At 29.2% G+C, this 27,256-nt stretch overlaps 8 protein-coding genes and 2 non-coding genes across 10 annotated transcripts; 3 read left to right on the top strand and 7 right to left on the bottom strand.

Moving 5' to 3' along the window:
* Positions 1–155: 155 nt before the first annotated feature.
* PET8 (Pet8p) lies at positions 156–1,010 on the bottom strand (the record flags this gene model as incomplete). The annotated part of the gene is made up of 1 exon (XM_064858973.1): positions 156–1,010. One exon carries the CDS (start codon positions 1,008–1,010, stop codon positions 156–158), a length of 855 nt encoding a protein of 284 aa, XP_064714189.1.
* A 2,960-nt stretch (positions 1,011–3,970) lies between these two features.
* Positions 3,971–5,461, bottom strand: PWA37_002402 (uncharacterized protein; the record flags this gene model as incomplete). Its single annotated transcript, XM_064858972.1, has 1 exon — positions 3,971–5,461. The coding sequence occupies one exon, from the start codon at positions 5,459–5,461 to the stop codon at positions 3,971–3,973; it is 1,491 nt and encodes a 496-aa protein (XP_064714188.1).
* A 692-nt stretch (positions 5,462–6,153) lies between these two features.
* Positions 6,154–6,882, top strand: PYP1 (putative phosphoric monoester hydrolase; the record flags this gene model as incomplete). The annotated part of the gene is made up of 1 exon (XM_064858971.1): positions 6,154–6,882. One exon carries the CDS (start codon positions 6,154–6,156, stop codon positions 6,880–6,882), a length of 729 nt encoding a protein of 242 aa, XP_064714187.1.
* A 414-nt stretch (positions 6,883–7,296) lies between these two features.
* Positions 7,297–8,335, bottom strand: SIS1 (type II HSP40 co-chaperone SIS1; the record flags this gene model as incomplete). The annotated part of the gene is made up of 2 exons (XM_064858970.1): positions 7,297–7,838; positions 7,888–8,335. 2 exons carry the CDS (start codon positions 8,333–8,335, stop codon positions 7,297–7,299), a joined length of 990 nt encoding a protein of 329 aa, XP_064714186.1.
* A 1,148-nt stretch (positions 8,336–9,483) lies between these two features.
* Positions 9,484–10,395, top strand: LST8 (TOR complex subunit LST8; the record flags this gene model as incomplete). The annotated part of the gene is made up of 1 exon (XM_064858969.1): positions 9,484–10,395. The coding sequence occupies one exon, from the start codon at positions 9,484–9,486 to the stop codon at positions 10,393–10,395; it is 912 nt and encodes a 303-aa protein (XP_064714185.1).
* A 645-nt stretch (positions 10,396–11,040) lies between these two features.
* VAC8 (protein anchor VAC8) lies at positions 11,041–12,912 on the bottom strand (the record flags this gene model as incomplete). Its single annotated transcript, XM_064858968.1, has 1 exon — positions 11,041–12,912. The coding sequence occupies one exon, from the start codon at positions 12,910–12,912 to the stop codon at positions 11,041–11,043; it is 1,872 nt and encodes a 623-aa protein (XP_064714184.1).
* A 1,195-nt stretch (positions 12,913–14,107) lies between these two features.
* EDC3 (Edc3p) lies at positions 14,108–15,991 on the bottom strand (the record flags this gene model as incomplete). The annotated part of the gene is made up of 1 exon (XM_064858967.1): positions 14,108–15,991. The coding sequence occupies one exon, from the start codon at positions 15,989–15,991 to the stop codon at positions 14,108–14,110; it is 1,884 nt and encodes a 627-aa protein (XP_064714183.1).
* Positions 15,992–18,898: 2,907 nt separating this feature from the next.
* PWA37_002396 lies at positions 18,899–18,971 on the bottom strand. The gene has a single exon. It is a non-coding gene; the product is annotated as a tRNA-Glu (tRNA).
* Positions 18,972–19,614: 643 nt separating this feature from the next.
* Positions 19,615–19,696, top strand: PWA37_002395. The gene has a single exon. It is a non-coding gene; the product is annotated as a tRNA-Ser (tRNA).
* Positions 19,697–25,035: 5,339 nt separating this feature from the next.
* Positions 25,036–27,177, bottom strand: FRE8 (putative ferric-chelate reductase; the record flags this gene model as incomplete). The annotated part of the gene is made up of 1 exon (XM_064858966.1): positions 25,036–27,177. One exon carries the CDS (start codon positions 27,175–27,177, stop codon positions 25,036–25,038), a length of 2,142 nt encoding a protein of 713 aa, XP_064714182.1.
* Positions 27,178–27,256: the final 79 nt, after the last annotated feature.

The raw sequence follows: 27,256 nt of genomic DNA, 5'->3' as shown, positions 1-27,256 counted from the left end.
TTGTTTAAACTAAACAGTCTTACATAAAAAAGGGAAAAGAATTTTCTTCTACACACCTATCTACTATCTACAGTATTCTATGAGGAATATCACATGGATCTTTTTTGATACTTTAAATTAGCTACTATACATATTTTGCCAAAACTTTGCTGTGTCTAGTATGCTAATAGATGATCTTTTGTAATAATATATTTAACAGTTTCGTACATGCCTAGAAATATAGCACCTCCTGCGCTTATCCATACTGTTCTAGGACCTATACCACTAAAAAAAATAAGTGGACCCTCTTCCACCCATATAGTTTTGGTCAATTGAAATGCAGGTATGCTTTTATCACTTAGCATTAAACGAGTTTTGATAAAGTCTAAAGGAGTTGTAAGAGCAGCAGCAATACCTCCTGCGATGGATCCACAAATTGCACCTTGCCATGGCTTTAAGATATTTGACTTGCTTTGATATAATGCCCATTTCTTCTTGAAAAACTCATACAATGGAAACTGAATACAAGTAAAAGGAATTTCCCTCATAATTGTAGTGTTATAACCCCTATATAAATTCCGTAAGACACCTTCTCCATTTTTGTTCTTCAAAAGCATCAAGAGAGTATTATATGACGAGCTTGTAAGACCTGTTTGTGTTCTTTGCTTGATAACTTCAGCTGGTACCCTTACTGTACACGCCGCAATTTCTCCCAGTGAGGATGACAACATATGGGATAAAGTTTCAGAGAATTGTTCATGATGTTGCATTCTATCAAATCGTTGAATCCATGGTTTGGAATATTCTTTCATAGAATCATATGTTATAAAAAAAAGAGATGCACCAGGAGCAGATGCTATAATGGCACTTCCAACACCTTTGTAAATATTATGATATCCACCATTTTTGAAGAATCCCCCCTTGGCCTGTAGTCGAGTTTTAACAGTGTCTATGGGGAAGAAAACAATATCAGTTGATGTGCCTGCAGCTGCACCACTAATTAATGAAACTAAAAATGCACTCAACGGCATATTAATCAAATCTTATATTTCAATTACCTTGTAACAGTTTTATCCGACATCTTCGAGAATACTGGGCTAAGATTTCAATGTGTAATCAAATCGAAATTAACTGTTTCACTTGATTACTTTTAACCCACCTTTCTCGCTGGTACATTTCTCTATTTTAACTTACTTTTACTTTTTCCATTGAACTGAAAAAGAAAATATATGCACTATATCTAAAGATATCATCTTGTTGTCAAGTTCTAACACTGCTACTTCATTAATATACAAAATAAAAAAATTACAACTCCCCCAATATAAGGTAATATAAAACCAAGGTTTTTATCTTGCTATTGCATCACTATAGAATTTTTACTATTTCCATATTTGGATTAAAAGAAAAGGCTAATTATGTTAACTCACTAATGTTTTATTCACATTTAGCTTTATAGACAGAAAAATATTCTGAATAAATATATATATATTATATAATTGATACAGAATATGTGAAAATACTAGACTACTATCTTTATTCTGATATTTTGCATTTATTGGAATAAGTTTTTAAAAATTAGATTAGTTAAACTCAATTAATAGTCAAAAACTACATTATCAAAAAAAGAGTACATGAACAGTCAAGCATAATGAAGATAAAACAATCTAACTAGAAGATTTCCAATTGAAGCTGTGTCAGACTACATTTAATTCAACAAACTCAAAAATCAATTAGTTAAAGTAGAAGAGGAGTATGTCACTCAAAAATATTATCTTTCACAGGCTAGAAATTTATGGAATATCTTAACACCTTTGATGATGCAAAATTTACTTTAACTTCCGAACTTGTAAAGGATGTATTAAAACATTCACCGAATATTGTGCTTCTCATATCAGAATGCTTTTTTATTGATATTTTTAAATCTTTAATATTTATTTCCAACTTCGCAAATAGTAGTTGGACACTTCTTGACCTTATTCTTTACAAATTGATTCTAATGAGTTTTTAAAATAAAGAGAGTTAGAAATCATATATATTGGTGGGTGTCTTTGATTTTAATATGATAACCTATAATATATATGACAATATCAATATTGACAAAAAATTTGAATATCTAACACAACGTTCACTCAATAAATTCACAAGATCTTCACAATGTGAAAATTATGATAATAAAATTTATTCCAGAAGAGGACAATTTTTTTTTGTTCTCAATTTAACAAAGTGGCTTTTAAAGAATGTTGTTCCCCATAAAGTAATCAAATTTGTTAAAAGATCTAAACTTACTACACAATTTTCAAAATTTTTACTAAATATTCATCTTAAAGTTTAACAGACAGAGCTTTTTAGCCTCAGGGTGAAATATTGATTCACTAAGTTAATAAACTGCTAATTTTGTCAAATCCCACTTCATTTAATAATTTAATTCGTATAAATGCTTATTTTAGCTTAAATCAGATGTTAATCCCAATTCTTTCTGCCAACTATGAAAACAAAAATCGAAGGAACTTGACATTTGTATTTACTTCATTTAAATTTAATAGGTGAAAAAAACGGTGGAATTTTTGCAGAACTTAAATATTTAGGGTCATTTTTAGAAAATAGTATATCTGAAAAATGTTACACACAGTTTTATGATGTTGGATTTATCGTAACAATATCTTCATCAATTTTTAATAGTGGAGTAGCCTTTGTTTAGAGAAAATCATCTTAAACTTTATTATTATTATGTTTAATTTTGGTAATATGCTAGAAATATTTAAAATCGATGAATGTAACAACTATTCTATAATCAATAATAGTTATCAAAAAGAGAAGAGAAAAAAAAGGAACAAATTATGGACAAATTGTATAATGCATTATCCAAACCTATTTTTTCAATACAACAATACTGTTGAGAATGAGCGCCTGTATTCATTGGATATATAGTAAACATTCTCAATATTATATTATACAGATTTAGTATACAAAATTATAATAAAGTTCTTCACTTTCTTTCTCTATATACAACATAGAAATAATAATATACAAAGATTGTAAATAAGATAAAAATAATGTATGATGAAATCCTTGGCTTTATATATGTTAACATTTAGCCATTTTCCTCTACGAACAGTAAGACATTTAATAAACAAACTCAACAACTTTTGGTGACCTCTCAATAATTAATCGTTTAATGTCTGCTAAAATCTTATTGTTCTATCTATTTCATTATAGAACATTCTATTTCGACAAATACAAATATTACTACCTGTATCATTAAAGATGAATATATTTATCCTATTATTAATAATAAAAATGAAGAGAATATCTCTCTAAAAACTTGATTTTATCTATACAAATAGTGACATTTACTTTAATCATTGTTACAAGAATAGATGATAATATCTAAGTGAAACCACACCAAAAGAATGTTATAAATCTCTTGAGACTAGATAAGATTGATTATTTACAAGAAAAAAAAAATTATTACTCTGAATTCTACCTTAAAAAACTTCTATTTGTTTTTGCCTGTTATTTCAAACCTTATGATTATGACATTAATATTTCTCCATTATTAATTAATTACAGAGATCATGAGAATAGTTCTTATTCAAATATATTTATATTCAAAGTTACAGCTTCTAAAGAGGAGGTATAAAGAATAGTGTTGAATGACAGGTCAATATTTTGTGGAGAAGACGTGGGAATTAAAAATGATAATCGCCCATACTATTATTATTAGTATGGGCGATTATTTACTCTGTTTTTTGTTAAAAAGACAAAAAAATACTATATTTGACAATAAAGGCTATTTACACAAACCTAAACATTACAATTACTATTTTAAATCTTTTTATGTACTGCAAAAAGATAAAAGCAATATTTATTCATTATATATTTACATTTTTAACTGATTCTGTTTCTAAAGTGAAGAGAGTTTGGAATACAAGTTTACATGTTATATAATTTTTTTTTACAAATAATATAACTAAACATTGCTTTTACAGCTTTAATAATGTGCTTGACAAATATCAGAAGAATGAATTTTATTTAGAACATTTTCCAAATCTTCATTTTCTAATTTATTTGAATTAATAGCATGTGTTATAATACCCTTCTTATGTAACAAATCCCAATCCATCTGAATTTCACCCTCAGTTAAGTATATGATGTCAGTTATAAATTTATTCCATGGAGCATCCTTTAAACCTGTCACAGGAAGCCCTTTACTCTGTCTGTAGCTAATTATTGATCTCAACATAGAGTCAATAATCATTTTAATATAGTGAATTGCATCTAACCCAAATGTTTCTCTGTCATACTTATTATTGATAATTAAAACCTTATGAGTTCCATTCTTTTCAAATATTGTGTGAGCTAAATTACCTAAAATAATGATTGGTAAAAGACTTGTCATTAATGAACCAATAGAATATACTATAATGTCTGCAGTTTTTATCTTAGCAATAGCTCTAACATTAGCTGTTGGTTTGATTTCTTCTCCATAAGGATTTATATAAAGAATCCTTTTCACTGGAGAAGGTAACAAGTTATCTGTTTCTTGTTTACTAAAATGTAGTTGAGAATTCTTTAATTCAGGTAAAATATAAACTGGATTGGCATATTCTTCTTCTTCTTCTTCTTCTTCTTCGTGTTCCTCTTCTCTTTTCTGTGCAGTTTGATGATTGTGACCTGTGTAATTCCCATTTGAGGAAAATGCACGAATTTCTTCTAGTGGTGTTTTACTCTCTGCATGATTAGGGTATGAGTCATTAACACTAGTATTATCATTCTGAATATTAGTAATGTCTTCGAAGATATCATTTTTATTTTGTAAAGATGTACTATGTCTAGAGGCTAATCTATTAATTGATGGCTTTGAAGGATGAGAAATTTGGGATTGCCCGGTGATTACATCACCATTTGTCAATAATGCAGAAATATGGTGTGTATGATTTGTATTGATACATGGAATAATATTTACATTTCGATTACACCTTCCAATCCTCATCATTAACTCAATAGATGCATCCAGACTTCCTAAAAATAGTCTTGCGCCAGTTAAAAATAGATTACCAACTGAAGCCTTTTCAAATTGAAATTTGTTATGTAAACCTTTATTTTTTTTCAATAATTCTGATTGAATATGAATTAAAAATGCTCTGCACATTTCTTTTACAGATGGTGACACATGATTCCAAATTGGATGGATCCCCTCTACAATGTCGTTCCATTCCAGTTTAGCCTTTGAATAATCATTAGGTAAACGATAACTAAAAATTTTGACCAAAGTTTCTTCTTCAATTAATCTAACAATTCTTGATCGAATGTCACCAATAGCAGGCCCACCTAAAACCCTTAATATTTCACTGGTTGAACCGCCATTATCAGAAATGGGCAAAACAAAAGTCAGCTCGTGGTACTTTTTCACAGTTAAATTATAAAAGCTCGGAGTAAGGTTGTTTGTTGCGGTACCACCTGAAAATACTACTAAATTCATTTTCTTATTTTTTGCTCTTAATATTTTTGATTGATCGATTGTTTGTTGAGATAATATGTCAGTGAATTTGTTTATTTATTAAGGACTGTAAACAATTCTGAGAAGTAATGTATGTTTTTCTTAGAAATTTGTTTCTAAAATTAGATTGATAATCTTGCAACATATATATATATATATATATGGAAAATTAAATCTATAATGGCGTTGACTCCTTCAGTGACTATATATTTTTCTTGAATGGACTTTGTGACAGGTTGTACAAAACTTACTTGAAGAACTAGCGAAAGGGAAAATTCCAGATCAGCCTTTTAGAAGAAAGGGGTAGAGGAGTCGAGACTACGACTGCCAAAAAAGGACATAAAACCGAAATAGCGCCGTGCAGTGATACACTGAGGAGAAAAAATGAAAGAGAGACTAAAATAAAAAAAGAAAAGAATAGAAAAAATGAAAAAAAAAAAAATACAAAATTGAAAGTTCGGTGACGTTCAAAAGTATTGAGCATTCTTTTCTCGAGAAAAAAAAGAAAAAAAATAAGACGTTCGACATAAGAAAGTTTTTTTTTTTGTTTTTCTTATAATATTTTATCAGTTGCACAAGTCTAACTTATTGCAGTACCATGCCTTTACATACAGTTGATGTCGGTCTTGTCTTGTAAATAAAAACCCAACAAACTTAGAGCATTGTATTATATTATGATTCCAAAAGCTGTTATTTTTACTGATTTCGACGGTACTGTTACATGGCAGGATTCCAATGACTATTTAACTGACACTTTAGGTTTTGGTAAGGAAGAAAGACTAAGAATCTTCGAAGGTGTTCTTGATGGGACTACCTCTTTCAGAGAGGGATTCACTCGTATGATCAATTCAATTACCTCTCCATTGCCAGAGAGTGTGAAAATATTGGAAGAGAAGATTCAATTAGATCCAGGTTTTAAAGAAACTTTTGACTGGGCCCAAGCCAACAATGTTCCTATCATTGTTGTCTCTAGTGGCATGCACCCAATCATTAAACATCTTTTAACTAATTTGCTTGGTGCAGAACATATCGACAAGATTGATATCGTATCTAACGATGTTGAATTGGATGAAAACAATAAAATGACCGTAGTCTACAGAGATGAGACTCCATTTGGACATGATAAATCAAAGACTATTGGTTTATATAAGGAAAACTTTGAAAAAGATTTAGCTGATGGTCAAGTTAGACCAACATATTTCTACTGTGGTGATGGTATCTCTGACCTAAGTGCTGCTAAAGAATGTGATTTATTATTTGCTAAGCGTGGTAAAGATTTGATTACTTATTGTAAGAAACAAAATGTTCCATACCATGAATTTGATACTTTTAAAGATATCTTGGAGAGTATGAAAAATGTTTTGAGTGGAGAAAGAACTGTTGCAGAATTGATGGACAATTAAAAAATCGAAGAAAAAAAAAAGTTCAATTTTTTTATTGCATCTAAATGACCTTTGTATAGATCAATTTATAAAATCTATATAATTTAATCTTAATGATAGAAATACACACACACATATATATATGTATTTGTGTATAGAAGAGGCAGCGACACCAAAAATTTATAAAGCCTATGTGAAAAAAAATTAGTCTCCTATAGAATATATATTTTAATAATGAAGTTTATTATTAGAATCTGAAAAAAATGATAATACATATATCTATATATATACACTTATGCATGTTAAATTTATATAAAAGGAAAATATTACATATCTTTAATACTAAGATGATTTAAATATTGCTTTTTTGTTGGAGTATTTTTATTTTTATTATTGTTTTTGTTTGTTTTATAATCTATATATGTTTAAATTCATTTAAAAATTTTGGGCAATGACATTCTTTTGGACATCATTTAGAGAAATTGGATAATCAATCTTATAACGAACAATTAAATCACCCCTTTGCGAAGGGTTCTTGGAAAGTGGCATACCTTGACCTGGATATCTAGAAGTTTCAGTTGGTTGAACAGGCGAGCTTCTTGAGATAGGTAATGTTCTTCCATCAATTGTCTGTATAGTCTTAGAAAAACCTAATAAAGATTCTTTAAATGTAAGGGGTATAACACATTCTAAATCATCACCATTTCTTTTAAATACAGGATGTGGTTTTTCTTGAATAACAAATTGTAAAGTCTTTCTACCACCGGTTTGTGGATTATAATCACCATAATTCTTGTATGTAATTTTAGTGCCCGCTTTCCAACCTGGTTTTAACTGAATATCGATTTGTTTCTTTTCTTGAACACCTCTTTGATCCTTTACACCAACTTTAAATGACTTCTTTTTACCAATAAATAAATCTTCTAAGGAGACAGGTAAATTAACTTGGACGGTTTCTTCTTGAACAGGTGGAGAAGCTGATCTAAATCCACCTGGCATACCTCCCGGCATACCTCCACCGCATACCTCCACCCATACCACCTGGCATACCACCAAATGAGGTAAATCCACCACCTGGTGCACCGCCGAAACTTTGGAATGAAAAGGTACTATCATCTCCTGCACTACCGAATGGAGAGCTACCACCAAAGAATTGTGAGAAGATATTGAAAGCATCTTCATTAGAGAAACGGTGAGCACCACCAAATCCACCAGCACCGCCGGCACCACCGGCACCAAAAGTAGGACCACCTTGTCTTGCAGCCTCTAAACCGAATTGATCGTATATTTCTCTTTTTTGTGGATCACTTAATATTTCAAAAGCTTCTGAAATTTCTTTAAACTTTTCAGTGTCACCAGTGGGTTTATCTGGGTGGTACTTAAGAGCAGCTTTTCTATAACCTTTCTTAATTTCTTGTTCGTTAGCAGTTGGAGATACATTCAATAAGTCGTAAAGTTTAGTATCTTTAACCATTTTTTATTTGTATGTATGTATGTATATGTATTATTAAAAACTCAAATAACTTTAGAATAACACCTTCAGTAAACGCTGTTACGTACTCCTAGAGTTCTTTTAACAAATGATATTATCGTTGTTACACTGGTGTGCACCATTTAAACAAGGGTTCGACATATAATGAGCAGAAAAGAAATTGCACAAATTGCAAGTGAAATTGCCGAGCAAGAAATGTTGACACATACATGTATATACTTTTCCTTGACTTTCGGAGATACTCCTTAAGAGCAATAAAAACGTTTGATCTAAATATATATATATATATACATATTTTTTTTTTCCCTATCTTATATTTCACCTTTGATCCTACCTGAAATATAATGGGGTATAGGACTATTTTTGTTCTTTTGTTCCTTTTTTATTTTTCTTTCTCTCTCCTTTGATTTCTTATTTTCTCCTTTAAAAATTTCTAGAAGGTTCTGGATCAAAAAAAAAAAAAAAAGGAAAAGGAAAGGGAAAAGGAATTTCGTCAAAATCCCTTTAACACTCAAAATACTTTTCTACCTCCCCCCCATTTTTTTTGTTTCCTGTTCCTCTTTTTTGATCTCATTTTTTCCTCGAGGACAGCAAGCAGAAAAGGAGAAACAGGAAAAAAAAAAAGCAAAAAAAAGAAAGGAAAAAAATATGAAAAATCTGGAAAACTTCTTTAAGCCCTAGAAGTGGAAAGATAAATTTCAAGAGGAAGGTTAACAATAATTCTACCAGGCTATTCTTTTGCCTCTTCTTTTTCTTCTTGTTAATCTCTGTTTTTCTCAAATAATTGAGACATTGTTTGGGAAAATAAAATCCTTTCTATACTAAACCCTAGGAGATATCATTGAATGAAAAGCAAAACAAGAAGTTGTTAATGTTTGACTAAATACTTATGCCACAAATTGAAGTAATAACACAATAACAGATAGTAACAAACGGTAATTGAATTTAATAACTGGTAAACAATGTAGAGTAGTAATAATATTGTGTATGTAGATACGCGAAAATAAAAAGACATTTCATATATATATACATATATCCCTAGTAAGTGAGATAATAATAATAGACAAATAAAACTACTATTACTATTACTACTACTACTACTCCATTACTACCAAGATTTTCATCAAAAGATGTCTGTTATTTTAGTATCTGCTGGTTATGATCATACTATTAGATTTTGGGAGGCACTAACAGGTGTTTGCTCGAGAACCATTCAGCATTCTGAGTCTCAAGTGAATAGATTGGAGATCACAAATGATAAGAAATTTTTAGCCGCAGCAGGACACCAAAATGTTAGATTATATGATATTAGAACAACCAACCCAAATCCAGTAGCGTCTTTTGAGGGCCATAAAGGAAACGTCACGTCATTATCATTTCAACAAGACAATAAATGGATGGTAACATCTAGCGAGGATGGAACTATTAAAGTTTGGGATGTTAGATCTCCATCCATACCAAAAAACTATAAACATAATGCACCAGTTAATGAAGTGGTCATACATCCAAACCAAGGTGAATTGATATCATGCGACAGAGACGGAAATATACGTATTTGGGATTTAGGAGAAAATCAATGTACCCATCAATTGACACCAGAAGATGATATATCTTTACAATCATTATCTGTGGCTAGTGATGGGTCAATGTTAGTGGCTGCAAATAATAAAGGAAATTGTTTTGTTTGGGAAATGCAAAATCATACAGATGCATCAAATTTAAAGCCAGTAACCAAATTTAGAGCTCATAATAACTATATTACAAGAATTCTTTTATCATCAGACGCTAAACATCTGGCAACTTGTTCAGCTGATCAAACTGCAAGGGTCTGGTCTGTTGATGATAATTTCAAATTGGAATCTACATTAGATGGTCATCAAAGGTGGGTATGGGATTGTGCTTTAAGTGCTGATAGTGCATATTTGGTTACTGCTTCTTCTGATCATTACGTTAGACTTTGGGATCTATCAACAAGAGAGATAGTCAGGCAATATGGTGGTCACCATAAAGGCGTGACATGTGTTGCATTAAATGATGTATGATCGAAAGAACAGGCAAGAGAGAAGGGCTTAATAGTAATATTACCATTAAAGAAAAAACGTAGGGATTCCTTTTTTTCATGTTGAGTTGTATAGTTTTAATGTTATTGTTTATCACATTATCATTATTTAATAACATTCATATATTGGGTTGTTTCCCAAGAGAAATGCCAAGATATTATAATGTTGTTTTTTTTAAGAAATACAGAAAACTTCAGAAGGACAAAAATAATATAAGACAAATTCATAGTGGCATATAAATTAATGAAAAAAAATTAAGAGAAAAAAAAGAGCGTATGTATTGGTTTTCTTTTGCTTCTTAACCATTGTTCTTTCTAATACTTAAACAATTCACTCTTTTTTTTTGAGTTCTTATAGATTTAAATATTAATTCTATGGATGCATATATGATAACAAAACTTTCTTACTTAATGACATATAATATATTTTCACAAAGATAGAATAAAATTAATAAATTATTTTGCATGTACTTAATACAGAATTTGTCTAATTAAAATATATATTAAAGTCACTTTTCTATTTTTTAAAAATTATATTGTATAAATAATGTTTTAGCAAATGATAATTTCTTGAAATATTTGTTTTTTTTTATCTATTATCTTTATTCCCATAAATTTCTTTTATTATTCAATGTAAAAATTCCAAGATTTGTTGTGTTATATTATATAATTCCAAGCTTGCATCTTCCCCAGATTCAGATAACTCAGAATTTTCTATATCATCATCTGTAACGGTTTGTCCTGCATTATTAACAGTATTTTTATTATTATTATTATTATTATTATTATTATCATTATCATTGTTCTTATTCTTTTTATTCTTTTGTGTATCATCTCCTTTTACATCGTATCCTGATTTTTTTAACCTATTGGATGTAAAAACAGCCATTTTTTTCACTCCTGATACCAGCTCATCATCTTGTTTAATTAATTCTAAAATTTTAACGTTATGACTTTCTAAAAGTTGTAGTATAGTCCATAAAGCAATATGTTCGAAAGTAGCATAATCACTTTGTAAAAATCTGATTAAAAAACCACGAATACCATCATCAGGTTCATTCCAACATTGGATGATTTTTTGATAATTATTAATTCTGGAACATAAGTTCGCTAAGGCAGCGGCAGAATTTCCTGATACTTCTTGGTTTGGTGATAAAGTCATTGGAATTAAAGCATCTAAAATACCAGCATTTAAAAGGTCTAGTTTAGATACATCTGCTAATGCTAAAATTGCAAAACAAGCAGAAATCTCACTTTGTACACTGATTGGTGAACTGACTGCCATTTCTTTACATTTTTCAATGGCACCACTTTCAAAAAATTCTTTACGATTCTTTTCAGAAGATGCAGCAAGATTCCTTAAAGTTGAAACTGCATGACATTGAATCTCTTCGGAATCTTTATAGTCCAATAATTTCACTAAAGGTTTTAGGAACCCAGTATCTACTATTAGACCTTCGTTTAATGGATGAATTGAGATATTTCTAATGCATGCAACACTAGCTAAAAGTAATGGAATTGAATCACTTTTGATCAATTTAACTAAATGTGGTAATCCACCTGCTCTAACTATTTCTAATTGATATGATGTATCTGATGCTAGGTTTCTTAAAGCCAAAGTAGCTTGGCATTTAACTCTTGAAGATGGAGAATCCATCAAACTAACCAATTTAGAGACTAACCTTGGTTCTGTTTGTGCCAATTTTGTTCTGTTAGCTTCATCAACAGCAATATTAGAAAGTGCAGTAGTACAATAATATTGAACATCAGGATCAGTTGATGATAATAATGATACTAAAACTGGTACAGCGCCTGCATTAACCAATTCTTTTCTATTTTCCTCTGAGTGTGTCATATTTAATAATGCACCTGTAGCGTTTCTTTGGACTCTAATGTGTTTGGATTTAGCTAATTTAGTTAGTGGTATTAATGCACCTGACGTGGCAATCTTATACTTATTGTCATCTCTGGTAGCCAAATTAGTTATACAGCCAACTGCATTACATTGTACTTCAACATTATCACCTAGCATTTGTTTAATTAATGGCTCTAATCCACCCATTTCTACAATAAGTAATTTGTTTTCATTATTAACAGCTAAATTTCCCAGCGCAGCACAAGCTGCAACTTGAATTTGTGAATCATCACTTTGTAAAAGAATTAATATAGGCTCTAATACTTCTCTAGAAACTTGTCTTACATATTTTTCGGTAATTTCAGCAAAGGCTAGAGCAGCACTTCTTTGTAAATTTAAATTATCAGAATAAACCAGAGTAGTCAATGCTTTTAATGGGCCACCTGAATAGAAATCTAAATTATCTTTATCTTCTAAATATCCCAATAGAGCAGTTACTGCTTCCCTTTCATTATCAGCGATTGGAAGGACGCTTGTATCATCAGTGCCACCTCCATTGACACCTAAATTATTGCCATCTGTATCAACACCTGCAAGATTATCTGAAATGGAAGGATTTTTATAACAACTACAACAAGCACCCATTTAATATGTTATTTGTTTTACACTTTTTTTTCTAACGACAGGTTGGAAGGATATAGTTTTTTTCGTTTCTTATAGTTTATTTTGCTATTCAATATATAAATAATAATAGTAATGATGGTAATTTACTTTGACTTAACAGTAAATTGACTAAATTCTTCAATTGGAATGTAGAATAGACTAACTTCTAAAATTATAACTTCTTAATATTGGTTATACCCAGTAATAATAACAACCTTCAAATATATAGATAAAATGCTAAAAATAAGGTCAAATTTTCAATAGTTGAGAAAAGAATTAATGCTACTAGAAGATAACAATAGGTGATTGGTACTGTTATGAGTTTGTTTACTCAGGACAATCAAATAGAATATAAATGTCTATCTGTCTGTATATAATACAGAATAGAGGTATAGTATTTTCCTCTAGTTGATCTTATCTGTTTCTCCCTATGTTTGTGTCTCTCACTCTATTTCCAGCTTAAAATTTCGCTTTTCTGCCCTTTTGTCCTTTTTCTAGTTTTATTTTTATTTTTTTAATTTTTTTTTTTTGCTTTTTTTTTTTCTGTTATCGAATTTCTATTTTTGTGTATCTCCTCAGTAAATCTCTGTTATTATATTACATACTTTTTTTTCATATTTAATTGCTTGATTATTAGGTTAGACATCAAGATATTGGAAAGAACAGATTCTACTAAAATAAGTACATGCATATTTGTTTGCATAACAAAATATAATCGTCACATTTTTTGTAAATAATTTTTAACTAAGAGTGGTATGATACAGTAATTCATAATTTACTAAATTTTCTAATAAAGTAATAATTATCCTTTCTTATGATTAATCTAGCATCATATGTGTCATCCCTTTCATTTAAGTTTCTAATATTTTATAGATTGTTATATAAGTATACAATTATGTAGATATTTGTTAAGTTATCAAAAAATAAGACAAAAAACAAAAAAGATATCGTTTTTCCTTATCCCCCCTCGCTTTTTCAATTGCATACTCGAATGTAAAATATAATTGTTATAAATAACAGAAGAAAACATGATATATTTCTACCCTTGCCGAAGTGAGAAATATTAATTGTAAATGGCAATGCCAATAATATAAATCACATAAACAGATTTAAGTCGAACCTAAACAGAAACAGAAACTAGCAAAAAAGAATTAATGATAATAGTAAAAAATCATATCTATAAACTTAAACTCAAATACCCCTTTGTGGTAAAAGTATCAACACTATGGAATTTACGTAAGGAATTTCTTTCTAAATACACATTCTGTGGAATTCCACAATCAACTAAAATAATATTACCGTCATTTTCATGATTACTGTTTGCGATGATTGATTTCATATTGGCTAATGCAATTAATGGCCAAGTATAAGAACATAACACACGATCAATTCTATGCATAGCAACATCGAAATTTTGTAAGCCAGATCCACTGTCATACCCTGATGGCATATCTATTGAATATACTTTGACATTATTATTTTCAATAGTTTCATTACACCAATTGATCATATCTATAATTCTATTCTGTGATATATCAAAATCAATTAGATTGCAATCAAACCCTTGTATAGCATCAATTACTATTTCAATCGGGCTATTTAGTGTAGTTAAAATCGTCTTTAATTGCTTTATATCCGTAGCTATTTTCCCTCCACATTTAACAAAAATATCAATATTTGCCTTTAGTACTTTATTGTTTTCTTCAATATTTTTCATTGAACAACTAAATACCATTAAAACACGAACTTGCTGAGTTTGACACAAATATCTTGATAGGGCTAATGCTTTTCTGCCCGATCTATTTGAATCAGAAGCTAACACAACAACTAATGGTTCAGGATTAGAATTATTCATAGTTAAACGAGATTCACCACCTAGTTTTTGTCTTATGTAATAAGATGCATTTAATGCAAAGTTATTATCAATGCAGTCATTCATTGAAATATGAAATGTCTCTTCAGTTAATCTTTCTATTTCCAATAATTGTACTGGAGTAGCCATTGGAATTTCTTTATTATTTTTGGGATTAATTAATATTGGATTGAAGTTGGAGATGGAATTTGATCTTGCGGTCTTTGATGTTTCATTAATTATCATCTTCTCTAATTTAGATAGTAACTCACTATTACCGTTTCGATCATTGTTATTATCATCTCTTGAATCATTATTTGTACTATTAACAGCTGAATGTAAAAGATGTGTAATATTAATTGATTTTGTGATAGGGAAATAGTTTGCATCTTCAAACTCTTCATCATAGTCATCGTCCTCATCTTCATCCTCATTCTCATCGTTGTTGTCACTAGATCCAAATTTATCATTATTTTGCATTCGGCTATCGTACATTATTTGGTCCCAAGCATCTTTTTTAGCATTGGGTATAACCATTTCATCTATATCAAAGTTATTATTACTATTATTCAACAAATCAAGAGAAGAATCTTTACCATTTCTTCCATTTTTATAATTATTATCAATAGGTTTTCTGTTATGTGAGATTAGTCGTTGCGCCGAATCAACGGTATCTTGTTGTTTCAATTGTGCAAAAACATCTTTTTTATTGAACATATTAAGGTTTCCTTGAAAATCAAAATCCTCACTTTCTTTAATCTTTCTAATGTCATCATTCTGCCAATTATCACTTTCGGTATTATTACTACTACCAGTATTATGATTGCTGTTATTATTAGAGTTTCTGCCATTATTTTGTTTTATATCGTTTTTATTAATGCTATTGTTAGATATGGTACTGCTTTGGTTACTATTAAACCCACTAAATTTGTTATTTTCTCTTATGCTACCATTCTTGTTATTGTTATTGTAGACTCTATTTTGTTTATTACCAATACGGTTGTTTTGGGCTACACTTAATACTTTTAAATCTTTCAATCTCGAAGCTCTGACTTTAAAAGCTTGTGATGTACCACCATCACTGAATTCAACGTCATATAAGGTTAAACCTTTTGAAGTAGCCTTTCCAATTTTCCCCTGAATTAACTTTCCATCTTTTAATTCCACCTGAACACCAAATCCTACAAACTGTGACTGTTGGCGTGTCATATTCTGATTAACTTTATACTCTTATGCGGATAATACTGTGACTTTATGGGAGATATGGTTATAATGTTATTTTATTATATTCTATTGTATATATTATATTTATTTGATTGATTGTAGTTAAGTAGAAAAGAAAACCAAATAATCCAAATAGCACGCTTACTGAAAAATATTATAGTGATGGTAATATTAGTATTGTTTCATACGCTTGCAGGAAAGAAATAAAAAGAAACAAGGAAACAAAGAGACTATGTATCAAACTCTAGCCAACGCTGAATGTAATAGTTTAATAGACTTTCTTGAAAACTTTACGTACTCTTCAGAATTATTTGGGTTACTTAAACTTGTTTTAGGAATTTAAAAAAAAAAAAAAAAAAAAAAATAATAATAATAATAATAATAATAATAATAATAATAAAACAAGGAAAGAGAGAAAAAAAAGTGAAAACAACTTGTGTATATCATGTCGTACGAAGCTATAGGGCAAATAGTATAAAAGTAGTAAAAATATAAGAATAACAAGAACAATGTAATGTTGACAATGAAAGCGAGAGTAATGTCATGGAAAGAATGTCAGGGTTGTTTGAAAGCGCATTTTTGAGCAGTTACAAGAGTCTAGCAAATCACATCCAGTTCAAGCAATTTCTTCTTTCCTTAAGACTAACAAAGAAAATGTTTAACATCTGTATGGAAGTCCAATACATCTAATTAGTAATAACAATGAAATATCTCTTGATTTAATTACTAATAAAGTTGTGTTTTACAGATATTTTGCAAAAGAGCTTTATCATTAAACAATGTTAAAAATTGACATGCATAAATATACTTTATGGACTAATAGATATTATCACTTAAGTAAAAAATAAAAGTATTATATAGTGGTTATTTATATCATTTGATATTTTTATCCGCCTAGATGATTAGATATATGAAATAATATATATATATATATTACATCAGAAGATATATTAATTATATAATATAAAATATATTGTGGAATTTACTGTCAAATTTTCATTGCAAAATAGGAGACACAACAAATGAGGCTAAGACTGATCCAATATATATGCTTGTAGCTTATTTCTGATTTTGAATTTGGCTTTTCATTACTGTTGAGAATGAACGCCTGCAGTCATTGGATATATAGTAAACGTTCTCAATATTATATTAGATAGATTTAGTAGACAAAATTATAATAAAGTTCTTCGGTTCTTTTTATTTATATATAATATATAGGTGATGATTTATAAAAGATGAACAAGAAAAGAAACATGATATGAAAAAGAAGTTAGCTTTATATATTTTCATATCTGGTCTATCTCGTCTATGTACGGCACCAAATTTATGATGAAGTTTGTTTATGTCTACTGATAAGCAAATAATACATTCTTCACTTTTTGCTTATCAATTAATGTTTACTAAAATCTAATTGGTCTATTATTTATTCTAGAACGTTCGATTCCAGCAATTACTAGTTTCTACGAGTTTGGAGAGTATTTCTAAAGCGAAAAAAATAGTTACTACTTTTCTTTTGATTACAAACACAAAGCTACAGGCATAAAGAAGCTGTATCACTGTGAAACTTCTTTTGATCAATAATATTTCTTTCAATTTCCTTTCATAAATAATTCAAATAATCTATTATAATTTTCTACCAGATGGGTTGATGACTCATAAGCTCTCTGGATAGTGAAGGTAAGTTATTTTTTCTGTTGAGTTCGGGATTACATTTTTTTTCAAGATTTATGATAATTTATATGTGTGGATATTAAATAGTTTTCTTCTACAAAAAGTAAAAGATTAAGCAAATAGTATTGTTGGCATTTATTGATATATAGACAACAAATATTCAGCAATTTATTGTTTGGTGTCTATCCTGATCACATTATTCTATCCATTTCATTCTGGTTTATTCTCTTTGAGTAGTTAATTTTTACTGGGCACAATTCTAAATTATATTTATATTGTTATAAATAATAGAATTCCTCATACTATCAACGTATAGAAATTTTTATTCGATAAATAGATGAATTGAAATAAGTAGGATAAGTATAAACATTTTTATGTAAATAGTATATAAAATTGCACAACACTTGATGTAGTATTATTAACTTAATTTTGTTAGTGTTGGTGACCTTATACGAGATTAAGAGTTATCTTTTAATATCAGTACTAGGGTGTATTCAAATAAGATGATTACCTCTGGCATATCCCACAATTATCGAAGGACTTTTGGGTAAGAACTGGTATTGTTATCACTCTTCAGAAAACCTCTAAATAAATTCAGTAGCTTAAACTGATCACTGAGTATATGGTTGTACCAATCCTCCACTCAGACACTGGAATATTGCCCGCAAGATTATGTATCTATTAGATTTTAGGAAAGTTTCTTACATAAACAATTATTTATAGTATATTTTAATCGGTAAATATGCGGTCCAGAATGTATGTTTTTGGTCTTGTTTATGTTATTCTGTCAAAATATAAGTTAGAGATATTCTGGATAACTTAAATCTACCACACCAAATGGTAGAGAAAGTTCCAAAGACTTCTATTAAAAAAGACTTAAATAAACAGCAGGTCTAACTATATATTATACCTTCTCTGTTAGTTATGAAGACTGGGTAAAATCAAGCAATATAAGTTAGAGTTATAATAGCACTAACAATCTAGTATAAATATGTTGAGAGCCTATAACACCACTAATATTCTATTACAAATCCATAGCATTTCATTGTATTGATTTTATAAAAATTTCTAATAAAGATTTTGAAACTGAAATAATACCTCTCAATCAGATGTTATACATATCTAAATGAATTATTGAAAATATTATCTTTAATCAACTATTATTAGAAACGCATAGCCTAAGGATTATTACACATGCTACCAAAAGGTTGCAAAAAAGAAGCTCCGATGCGGGGAGTCGAACCCCGGTCTCCACGGTGAAAGCGTGATGTGATAGCCGTTACACTACATCGGAAAGAATTGCTTATCTGCTGTTGTAGTATGGTGTGGTGAAGTTCTTTGTGTATTCCAGGGAAGCGCAAATAATATTAATAGTAATTCAAATAATCGAGACAGTAATCAACTATAGTCGATAGTATAATTACTAAAACGGTCTTATATATTAAGCGGCTTATATCGAGCTAATGTACTTATTCGAAGTTACTTGACTTGTTACTTGCTTGTTCTATTTTGTTTATACATAATATATAAATTATTTACAAGAAACGATTATGGAAGATGATCTTTTATCTCCTGAAAACGTTGTCCTTTTATATGTTTTCTGGAGCTCGATCGATTATTCAGATTACTACATTAATGACTTGACTGATTCAAACCCTAAAATTTATTATATTAATTTAGGTGCACTACTGGATTAGAACTGCATCCCAATTCTCTAATCATGGTGATTAGTAATACACGTGGGACTTAATAAAACAATAGGTAAATTCTAGATTTGCCAAGATCTTATGTAATCCAATCTTTTTATTATGCAGCATCTAATGTTGTAGCACGTGTATAGCTTATTAATACAATAAATAGTTCTAGATTCATTCAGGATCTTATGTAATCTTGATGGTTATAACTATTCTATTCCACAATGATGGTAGTTCATTTTGGGCACTATGGCCGAGTGGTTAAGGCGACAGACTTGAAATCTGTTGGGCTCTGCCCGCGCTGGTTCAAATCCTGCTGGTGTCGATTCTTTTTAATATCCTTGATGTTGCTGTTTAGGGTTTTTTTTAGAAAAATGAGGGTTGGTGTTATTTTTCTAACCTTTCCTGTAATATATGAAATCCGGATGTCACTATAATCGATCTGGTGAACGCCTTGGTCGACGACGACGCTCCTGTTTTTCTTGTTTATCTTGTTTATATAACTATGTTTATCTGTATATCTGTATATATTAGTTTACTCTTTATGTAGAGTATAGTTTATATGTCATATATAGACAATAAATCAAGCTATATCTATCTATTTTAATGTCTAGAAGAGTATATCTCTCGTAATCGGGTTTTCATCTATTACATTTCCTTTTTGCAAAATTTTACAAACATACATAAATAAAAGAAGGAGAAATAACGAACGAACAATAAGTAAATAAAAGTAGATATCTAGTGTATAAGTGTATAAGTGTATATTATCTAGTTTCATTATATTAGGGATATGTAGATATGTAGTAACATTATATCTAGAGATATAGAAAGAATCTATATCTTATGTCTATTCAAATGAAGTGTTATTGTGATTTTAACGATGTTAATTGTTATCAGAAACAAATAATCTCAGGGTTGTCACAATGTATTATATTAGGGTTTTGACTTTTACTTTGGAAAAAAGATTGTTAGCACCATATTTCCAAACTCTTCTTTTTGGAAAATTTATAAACACTTTGTAACATATGTTGTTCTAACATTAAATAAATATGGCTATAAAATTTAAACTATCCATATAATAATAGGTGGAGTAAAGTTAATATTACAGAATATATATATATATATTTGTTCGTTTACCTATAATACTGTTTAGTATCTCTTGCAGTGATCTCTTTCAAGGTATCAATATACCTTATAAGTCCATAAGCGCCAAACAAACTGTCCTTAGATAATGCTAATTTGTAAAAGAAAAAAATACTATAATATAAACAGGAAGTGCCGATTAGGACAAACATCTCTGCTATTCCTAATCCAATTTGTTGAAAAATTGTCCCAATAAGACTAAAAATTTATGGGTGAAATTAGTTGGACGGTAACATATTATTGACTTTTATAAGCTCCATCCTGTAAAAAAAATCGAAACATTCTATAAATACGAAGAATTATATTGCTAAGAAACAATTGTGAAATGTTTTTATCTATTATTTTGAAAGAATCTTTTAAAAGAAAAATTGAATATTTTCTCAAAATATGTTAAAAATATGACCATATATTGCCTATAAACTGAATACATAAGAATAAACCAATGTTTTCTTTTGTTTTTGAAGTTGGCTTATAAAAATAAAAATATAGGTTCCTTCTTAAAGTATTAATTGGATTTTTTAATTTTAATGGTTGGAATAAGTTTTGAACATTTATCTATTAAACGTATAAAAATTTTATATAATATATAAAATTTTTTGTGTCATTTTTTAAAAAAATAACAGATTCAAGGACAGGTAAGAACATAATCAACATGTACTGATATAATTTTATGTCTGAAGTTATTGTTTTTTACAATATCATTCATATTTCCTTTGTTTCTTTTTTTAATGTTACTAATATACAAAAAATGGAAACCATTACTTTTTTCAAATTATCCGTTAATGTGGGACTAAAATAATAATGTAAGAGTTGTTGTATGTAAATGGATGAATCGTATCAATTAGTATAAGTATAAACACTCTTACGTAAGCTCTATATATTACTAATTAATAACCCTGATATTGTATTACTTCTTCTTGTTGTTCTTGTATGATATTAAGATGTAACTCTTAATATCATTACTAAAATGTATTTAAATAAGATGAGTACCCCTAGCCTATCTCACAATAATCAAAGGCCTCTTGACAAGATCTGATATAATTATCACTCCCTGGAAATCCTCCAATCAGATTCAATACCTTATACGAGCCACTGCGCACGTGACTGTACCAATCCTCCACCTAGACACTCAGGTGTTACCCTCGGAGTTGCGTATCTACTGGATTTCCAGTTAGGTTCCTTACAAATAACTTATATAGGAATCATTTTGTGGTTTACAATCTTCTTTTTTGTATTAATTTTTCGGGATTGCCAGTGGAATTTATATAGAAATATTATTATTTCCCTCTTTACCACTACATTTTATTAGGTGACTTAGTAGTTTTTGCTTTAAATTTTTGGTTTTTTGGGCTTTTTTGTTTTTCCCTATTTTTTTGTTATATTTTATAAATAGACAGACAAAAGGTTTAATTTTAAGTAAACGTAAATATATATCCTGAATATTATATACTTTGTCTAATATTTCTATTTCAGATTTACATTTATTTACCAATTGAATATACTTTTATGAAGTATGATGTTTTAGTTTCAAATTCTTTTTTTAAATATATATCTTTCTATAGCTATAATTAATTCTATGAGATTATTAATAATATTGTAATCTTTAACTTTCATATTTTCATAACAATACTAGAATATTGATGGTGATGCATTTATTGTTTTTTATTAAGAATTTAGCAAAACAAAGATAATAAAAATTTTAATTCTTCTTTGGGGGATATTAATTTGAAGGAAACAAAGTTCAATAAGTTTATTTTACAATTGTAGAAAAAAAAAATTTGTAGTAAAAAATTTTTTTTTTCATTCAGAATCACTACATTTTTCATAATCAAATCAAATCTTTTTAAAAATTCAGTCAATTTTTTTTTTTTTGAATTTTCAATTTTAACAATAACTGCGTTATAGATATGTTCTTGAACGATAATACTACTATTATATCTATATTTAACAATTTAGAAACTTTTGAAAAGAAATTGATAGAAAAAAAGATGTTGTCAATAGAGAATATTATTTATTTTTAAGAAAAAAAAATAGTTATTTTCATTATAGGTAGTATGGTTTTTGTGCGAATTAAAGTTTTTGAGTTTAAAATATATTACAGTTTGTTTAAAATTATTTTAAATAATAAAATATGTGCAATTAAATGTTTCATAAGTTATATCTTTATATTAATTTTTTTTTTCAGTTTTGTTTATTTTGTGAGCAATCTTTTTTACTTTTTAAAATGTTTATGATTGGGACATTAAGTGTAAATTTTAAGAAAAAAGTATAACAAATCTGTAATAATTCCAATCATCTTTTTCTACATTCCTCTTATAGCTTGACACCATCTACATTACAAATAGCAAATCCTCCAAGGTTGTGTAAGGGTTATCTCAAGTGGTATACTAAAATATGGATATTAATTATATATATAAACACTTACAAATTATATATTTGGTTGATTCTAACTATTAAATAGATTAGTCTTGGATATTCGTCTTGTTCTTCTTAACCTATTAGATTGATTATAAATATTAATGCTGATAGTTATCTCTGGCACTATCTCTCAATAATCATGGGTTTCTTAAGTAAGCTTCGTAGTAATTTGTCACCAATATCCATCCGACGATCATATGTTTGTTCGAATACACTCACAACCTTGGGCCCAGAGTTTCGGTTGTTCCAAATCCTTTGCTTCGACATTAGGCGTTACCCGCAGACTACGTATTTCAGGATTTCCAGTTAGGGCTCCTTACAGGTTGATATATCAACCAATGCATATTTCATGTAATAAAAAAAGTAAAACTGAACCACAAAAACTAGTATATAAAAACCGACTTTTGTGAGATATAACACTTGGTTTTATAAATAGTACTAACTCTAATAAATTTAAGTTGTTACAGGAATAGTGTAAATCGAATCAAAAAAAGAAGATTTATGTTAGAAAAGAAAATTAAGTGAAATTTGCTAATATATACTGGAAAGTTTGAAACAATGCAGTCTTTAACCTTACAAAACTGCCTTTTTTTCTTTTTAAAATTAATATATATTAACGAGAAGAAATCAAACTTTAAAAGACGACAAAGCAGAGCCACACTTTTATTTAACTCTCAAGTGTCCACTGTTAAAATAAAGAAATAAAAAGAATCTTAATGATAAGTACACATTAAAATAGAATACTGTTGAGAATTAGCGCCTTTAGTTATTAGATAAATAGTATACATTCTTAATGTTATATTTATGTATATATAGTATACAAAATTATAATAAAGTTCTTCGGTTCTTTTTATTTACATATAATATATAGGTGATGATTTATAAAAGATGGACAAGAAAAGAAACATGATATGAAAAAGAAGTTAGCTTTATATATTTTCATATCTGGTCTATCTCGTCTATGTACGGCACCAAATTAATGATAAGGTTTGTTTACATCTACTGATAAGCAAACAATAAATTTCTACTTTTTGTCATCGATTAATATTTACTAAAATCTAATTGGTCTATCTATTTATTTTAGAACGTTCGATTTCAGCAAATCTTAATTGGATATTCTAGAGAAGCAATGTGAAAAATTGTATTATTTCCTTTATTTCCAGGAAAATAAAGTTAATTTCTTGTTATAATATAAATATGATCAATTATTATTTTACGTTAACTTTGAGATATTGTGTGAGAATTTACCAAATTTATACCAGTACTTGTGGTGATAATATGGTAAATATAAATGTCATCAAAAAATTGCTAATTAGTACAATTTCTGTTGGGAATGAGCGCCTTTATTCATTGGATATATAGTAAACATTCTCAATATTATATTAAACAGATTTAGTATACAAAATTATAATAAAGTTCTTCACTTTCTTTCTTTATATACAACATAGAAATAATAATATAGAAAGATTGTAAATAAGATAAAAATAATGTATGATGAAATCCTTGGCTTTATATATGTTAACATTCAGCCATTTTCCTCTACGAACAGTAAGATATTTAATAAATAAACTCAACAACTTTTGGTGACCTCTCAACAATTATTACTCAACAATTTATCGTTTAGTGTCTGCTAAAATCTTATTGTTCTATCTATTTTATCATAAAACATTCTATTTCAACAATTTCATATTAGTATAATTATCTTTATAAGGCATCTACATGAGCAGCATTTCTGAATAAAAGAATATTTTATATTGTTAGTTATATAGGAAACTATTTTTCTTCTAATAAAGAAATTGTTTATATTTTATTTCTTATAACAACATTTTCGATATTTTGAAAAAGTTATTAAGAATCAAAGATTCAAACAATTTATTTTTTTTAAAAGCAACATAAACTACGGATACATATGAATTTTCTTGTGAATAATATTAATAAGTGGATTTACCACCAAAATAACTTAATTATTTGAAAATAGATATAATATATGCCATATTGATATGAAATTGTGAATAGATGTGAGAAACTATATGTGTATTAATTAATTAGGAAATATATAATTCTATATATATAATTTTTGTATCTACGTTTCCCCTCGCTGTTCTATAAAGTAAATTCTTCTCCATGAAATCTTAACCCACAATCATTAGCCCAACTTCTCGTAGTTTTAACCAATCCTGTTGGACCAACAGCAACAACCCAAACGTTAGACAGAATTTCTTCGTCTTTATCACCTAGATCACTCTCCAAACACTGGTTGTCAACACAGGAAACAGCAGTGGTGTCACTATTAAAATTATGGCTATGGGTATGATTAGTACTGTTAGTATTATGAGTGTTTTGAGATAGATTCCCTGTTGAGTTACATTCTCTTTGTAAACACCATTCATAATAAGAATCATCCAATTTAGGTCTACCATACGATACTTTAACAAACGAAGGCAATTTAATCCTTTCTTCGTCATTTTCCTCACTTCTAGCCTCGGTACAAAGGTGATTAGGATCAGAATTTAGATTAACACAGTTAGTATTCATATTTGTAGGAGGTTCTATAACTTGTAGTTTCCTGAACATATTTTTACTGGAATTTTTGGAGTCCAATATCTTAATCAAAGGTGAATTCAAATCAGCTCCAGTAAAATCAATTTCATCTTCACTGATGGAATCTACTGTATATTTCAGTCTATTATTACGTTCATGTAACAAAGAAGTCTGTGAATCTGCCCGAGTGGAGCAAGAATGATCATAATCGTAATAATCAATCTTGATATCATCATCACCACCATTATCATCATCATTGTTATTGTTGTTATTATTGTTGTTCGAACTTTGACTCTTCCCACTAATGAAGATTTCTAGCCCCTGATAATAGTGAATCTTCAAATAATTCAGTATTTTCACATCTCTATAGTCTCTGACACACCAAACCAATCTCACCATAACCCCATTAAAATTCAATACGCTAAGAAGTGGCAACCCAAAAGATATGGCAGATCCACCAACAAAAATCAACACTCTTCTTGCATCCACGAAGAAATGCAGTGAAGAGGACCTCAAATGTGCTGAACTGACTTGGAATGGATTCCTTATCGAGTTTTCACTGCTGTGGGAGAATAATGGGAACCTTGTGGGCATCCCATAGTTCTTTGTTGTGGAAATGAAATTTATTACAGGCTCGTAGACTCCGGTGACGTAGTATTCGTGGTTTGCTAGAAGTGGGAAGTTACCGGTTCTTATTAGCAGCCGGGCTGTATTCTGGCCAGGCAAGTTCAGTAAAGTGAAAGGGTGTGTCAGCGGAACTATAAGGTAGAAGATTCTTTTGAAGATATTTTTGGATTTCAAAACCAATCTAATATGAGAAGCCGGTAGAACCGGTTGTTTTGCCAGTTGAGACATTGGGAACTCTAAGAGAGTCAAGTTTGGTGAGATGTTAGTTATGCTAGGTTTGATCGTGGATGTGTGAAGGCACCTGTAGCCGATCTGGTAAAGCAGTATGGCTAGACACAAAAAAGTGTATTTAGTTATTTTATACCTTGAATGAATATGAAGAGTTATAAGAAGGGGCCATGTAGAAATGTAGTGTAGGATGTAGAAGAATCTGTAGTGAAGCCTTCTAATGGAGGGCAAGGAGGACAAAGCGATTATGAAAAGGAGGGCTAGTGCGAGAATACCTAAAAAGTTGTCTAGTCTGAGCAACCTCTGTTTCCAAACATGGTATTTAACAAAGTAGACGAAGTATAGGATTGAATGTAGTAAAGAAAAGAAAACCAAGGATCTAGAAAGCCATTTATGGAAGGGAAGCAAGTTGAGATAGAGGCTATTGGGTAAAGGGGAGGGTTTCAAAGTCATAAAGAGAGTGATGGGGAGTAGCAAAGCGGGGATTCTACCTAGCCGTTTAGCTATTTGTAAAAGATCTGATTGAGTATTGTACAGAGAACAGAAAAAAATGATGAAGCAGATAGTAAAACACAGTTTAAATGATCTATTATGGTATAATGAGGAGTGATGCAGTCTAGAACAATTATTTTTGACAAATCTTCTGAAAGTGTGGTAAATTTTAAAGAAATGTATATTGTTTGAAGATAGATAATTAAAAATAGGTAGGAGAATTAAGAACCATAGTAAAAAGAATAGAAAACAAAGGAATGAATATTTAGATGCCAAATAGTTGCTTAGATTTCTATCTATGGAGGTATCGAAGGAGGGCATCCAATTTGATATGATTTTAGTTAATATGCTTGACATAGTAGTAATGTTTAATATACTATTGTGTGTATATGCATGAATACATCAACTAATTTTTTTCCATATAACATACACGCAC

The sequence above is a fragment of the Arxiozyma heterogenica genome (genome assembly GCF_036370985.1).
Source record: "Arxiozyma heterogenica strain weizmannii chromosome Unknown scaffold_20, whole genome shotgun sequence".
Taxonomy (NCBI): Eukaryota; Fungi; Ascomycota; class Saccharomycetes; order Saccharomycetales; family Saccharomycetaceae; genus Arxiozyma; species Arxiozyma heterogenica.
Note: the sequence above shows the minus strand (reverse complement) of the source record. Positions and strands in the feature narration are given on the sequence as shown.